The following is a 4,324-nucleotide window of genomic DNA, read 5'->3' on the forward strand; positions in this document are numbered from 1 at the left end:
TTTTGTCATTTTCAACAGAGAAGTCTTGCATACTTTTGTTAAATTTGTTCCTAAACATTTTATTTTCTTCAATGCTATTGTGAATGAAATTGTTAAGTTCATTTTCAGACTGTTCATTACTAGTATATAGAAGTACAATTGCTTTTTTTCATTTTAATCTCAGGTCCTCAAACTTGTCAAACATGTCTAGTAGCTTTTTGTATGGATTCCTCAGTATTTTCTACACACAGGACCATACCATCTATGGATAAAGACAGTTTTACTTGTTCCTTTCCAACCCGTACCTCCTTCTTTGTCATGAGCAGACTGGCTAGCATACAATGCTGGCCCCATACAATGCTGCATAAAAATGGCAAGAATGGGCATGCTTGCCTTATTCCTCAGTTTATGGGAAAAGCACCCAGTTTTTCACCATTAAGTATGATGTTAGCTGTGGGCTTTTTGTAGATGCACTTTATTAGATTAAGGAAGGTGCTTTCTATTCCTAGTTTATTAAAAGTTTTTCCAAATAAATAACAATTTTAAAATGTAGAGTGCTTTGATTAAAAATTTTTACCAAGTGGTCAATCTGACAATGTTGTAAAAAGTTAATTTTTTCCTCTTTGCTGTGGTCATTGTGTCCTACACAGAGGCTGGACCTATCTGAATGCATGGCAGCAGCTGCACCCATATATAATCCACACAATCAGACTAACAAGGTGGATTATATATGGCTCTAGGGAAACCTGTTGTTTCTATACCAACCATTTGGGTATTATTAGAAACAGCCTTGCATCAGTCAGAAAACACATTAAAAAAAAAGAAAAAAGTCATATAATAATAATAAAAATTGGTATGAAAATCTTTTTCCTGGTCACCTTGGATAACGAACAATCAGTCAAACTCCTTGTTTTACATTCTAAGTACAACAAATTAAGTACTTGATGAAGCAATGATTTGATTCCTCCCTAAAGAGGAGTTGGGAATGAAATAGAGCTTCCTACACCCTGATAACGTACACTATCTGCTTCTGTAGAATTGCTTGCTTAACCTAAGTAACTCCACTTTGCCTCCTGTCTGACCTGCACACTACCCCCCCCCTTCTGCATGAAAAGCTACTGACCTTCTCATAGAAACAAAAAACAATTGCACAGAAACAGGAGCCATACACAGTGAATTATTACATGGGAACAGGAACCACACACAATGAAAACTTGTAGCTTCATTGCTCGAATGGCTCATTCTCGGCCTTTGTGACCTAGCTCCCTAGCTTGCTTTGTGCACCTGGACAAACCTGTGTGCCAACAGGATGTAGTTTTTGCCTCTAAAAACCCTATAAGACCAAAGCCCGAGGCGCTCTTCCTTGGTTGCTCCTTGGGAGACGGATGCTGGCCAGCCGGAGTGAATAAACTGCCCTTTTCTGCACAAGTGTTGTGTAAGTGCATTTCTTGTGGGAGGGTGCGGAGTGAATAAACTGCCCTTTTCTGCACAAGTGGTGTGTAAGTGCATTTCTTGTGGGAGGGTAACTCACAACACTACTGTATCCCCAAGCAAGGGCATCATACAAATTTCTGAATATATCCTTAACTTGTTTTCAGTAAGATCAAGTTGATGCTGCTGGGAAAACTCTTTTATATCCTTGTGTTTCGGGGCACTTATGATTATGCCCATGTACTTCCTTTTCTTCAGGTGATAGCTATTCAACGATCCTGTAAGCCACGCTAACACTGGGCCAACTGGCCCCGGCCTGCCACTGTGTGCAGTCTCCCTGAGGCACGTGCATGAGAAGAGATGCTGTCTAGACCAGTTGCTGACATGTAATTGAGCTGGGAAAGTTGCCTTCCTTTAGGAGGGATTAACAATCCATTTGAACCAGCAGGAAATAGAGCCTTTTGAGAAGGGAACTGGCTCAGGACCCCATCACCTTTATTGAACCTTCCCTGGGGCTCACAGAAATGAAATCTGTGTGGCCAGTGCCACTGCCATGAGCAGTGCTTTCTCTTTCTTAATTTAAACATACATGTCCCATGCACTGAAACAATTAAGCCACATGAGGTCTTTATCAAATAAGGTACTCTCTCACTTTCCCCATACAAGATCATGAACAGGAATGAAGGGTTTAATACCAGGGTGTACAAACATTTGACAGCCACTTGCACAGCTTGGTATATTTAGCTAAGTCATGGAACAGAACACTACTGCTTTACCCACAGATATTCACCAAGAGGGACTTGCTGCGGCCTGAAACTGGCTTGTTCCGCTTTTCAGGAAAAGATGAACCTCGCCCAAGCAAAGGGAAGACCATTTCCGTGCAGGTTCCTGGAATTGGATGTGGCTTTAATTTCAAATCCACCCAGTTCCAGTCCTATCTTCACTAGGAGGCCCCTCCTGACCCAATCCCCCAGCACACTTCCTGCTCTGATTATCTGGTCCTGTCTCTAAGGTTATCTGACTGCACCTTTCTAACCAGAGGCCAGGTCTCCCCTAAGCCAAACACCTCCCACAGCAGGCTCAATATATACATCAATGTACATATAGTATCATTCAACCAAGACAGATAGGCTGTAGTATGGATATTGTCCCCTCTCCTCTAGTCCGAGTTTCACAGAGCTCTGAACAAGGGAGAGGGAGGGGCCCCCTTTCCCACCCAGCCCTGGCCCTCCTGTTCTCCACATTCCTGAGGTCCAAGGGGAGCATGCAGGCTGCAGCCATGCCAGGGCCAAAGAAGGAGAGTGTGGGCTGGTCAAATCAAGCCCAGACATACTCACGGGGTCCGTCTGTTCTCCACATTCCTGAGGTCCAAGGGGAGCATGCAGGCTGCAGCCATGCCAGGGCCAAAGGAGGAGAGTGTGGGCTGGTCAAATCAAGCCCAGACATACTCACGGGGTCCGTCAGCATGGCCCGGCAGTGGGAAGCCAGGGCCAAGAAGGCCAGCAGGTTGAACATAATTCCATTAATGATGCTGTACACGTAGTCCCGGGATGGAATCAGCATGACAAAGAGAACCACAAACTCTGCATAGAGGACCAGAAACCAGGTGACGATGGCACAGGCGATGCCACAGCCGTCGCGGATAAACCACATTGTTCCCACAGGCCCAGGGTAGGGAGGTGGGATGCACTTCTCCGGCTGGAGGTATTCTGGTTTTCGTTCAATGTCTCGGAAGTGGTGGGTGGGGATAAGCATCATAAGCTATTCTGTCCATACTGGCATCTGAAAGAGAGAGCAAAGAATCCAGAAACTTGGTGTTGTCTTGTCCTCAAGGAGATTTGACAAAATCACCTTTCCAAAGTGAGCCGTGAGTGCCATGTGCAAACCCTCTGCAGAAAAGCTGCCTTAACACCTTATTCACTTAAAATGTGAGTTCTCTTCCCTACTACTGAGATTTAACTTGGCCTTTTGAAATGGGACCAGCTTGCCCCGAACTTCACATGACAGGTAGTGAAAAGGGAGCCTCTCCATAGGGTAAATGCCTTGCCTGAGGTCAGCTAGAGCAGAAACAGCAAACCCAACATGCCCATTTAGAGGTGGGATGAGAGAGAGAAGAGAGAAGCATGGGATGCTCTGGGAAAACTCTTTGGCAGTAACACCACTGCCTCTACAACATGGATAAACCCAGAGACTGATGTTGAGGCTGTCTGGGGTTAACAGGAATGAGTAGGAGGAAAAGTAATGATTACCTAGGACTAACATAAAGCTGCAACCACTAAGACATTTTAACTACTGCTCTGTATTAACTAATAATAAAGGCAAAACAGTAACTAGGATGGGGAAAATTCTTGAAACAAGCTTGATTTTTTTAGTCTGATTGGCCAAAATGGTTTATTTTATAGGGATAAGAGACTCTCTGAGTTCTGCTCTCCTTGTAGGTGGTGGGACAAAGTGTAGAGAATGTTGGACAACGAGTTTAAAGATGTTTTCTCACCACCTGGCTGTGGGACTTCATGAGCCTTTGTTTCTCCACCTGTAAAATTACCTACATTCTGGCCTTGGCCACCTCCTCCCAATAACAGGGTTGTTGGTATGAGGGTCGAGGGAGTTGGTGGAGGAGCTTGTGATGAATGACGGAGATTGTAACACCCTGTACACCTCACAAACTGAGCACATGTATTTTCTCTAGGAAAGACATCTACTCCTTCCAAAAGAAACAAGTACTGAGCAAAGCACCTTTCTTCCTAATAGCTGCAACTCGAGTCTCTGAAGACAGCAATGCAGTAACTACGAATCAATGACAAAAGTCCACCTGTCGGGCCGGCCCGGTGGTGCAATGGATAGTGCGCCGCTTGGGAAGTGCGGCGGCGCTCCCGCCCGAGGGGTTGGATCCCACATATGGACCGGGTCCCCC

At 45.0% G+C, this 4,324-nt stretch overlaps 1 protein-coding gene across 2 annotated transcripts in view; it reads right to left on the bottom strand.

Moving 5' to 3' along the window:
• ZDHHC3 (zinc finger, DHHC-type containing 3) overlaps positions 1-4,324 on the bottom strand; it is a 55,588-nt gene that overhangs the window by 34,643 nt on the left and 16,621 nt on the right. For both annotated transcript variants that reach the window (XM_008567281.1, XM_008567282.1), the window contains exon 2: positions 2,863-3,192. In XM_008567281.1, the coding sequence (XP_008565503.1) occupies positions 2,863-3,168 (306 nt within the window). In that variant the 5' untranslated portion in view covers positions 3,169-3,192. The remainder of the gene's footprint in view (positions 1-2,862; positions 3,193-4,324) is intronic.

Source organism: Galeopterus variegatus, unplaced genomic scaffold (genome assembly GCF_000696425.1).
Source record: "Galeopterus variegatus unplaced genomic scaffold, G_variegatus-3.0.2 Scaffold307, whole genome shotgun sequence".
Lineage (NCBI taxonomy): Eukaryota > Metazoa > Chordata > Mammalia > Dermoptera > Cynocephalidae > Galeopterus > Galeopterus variegatus.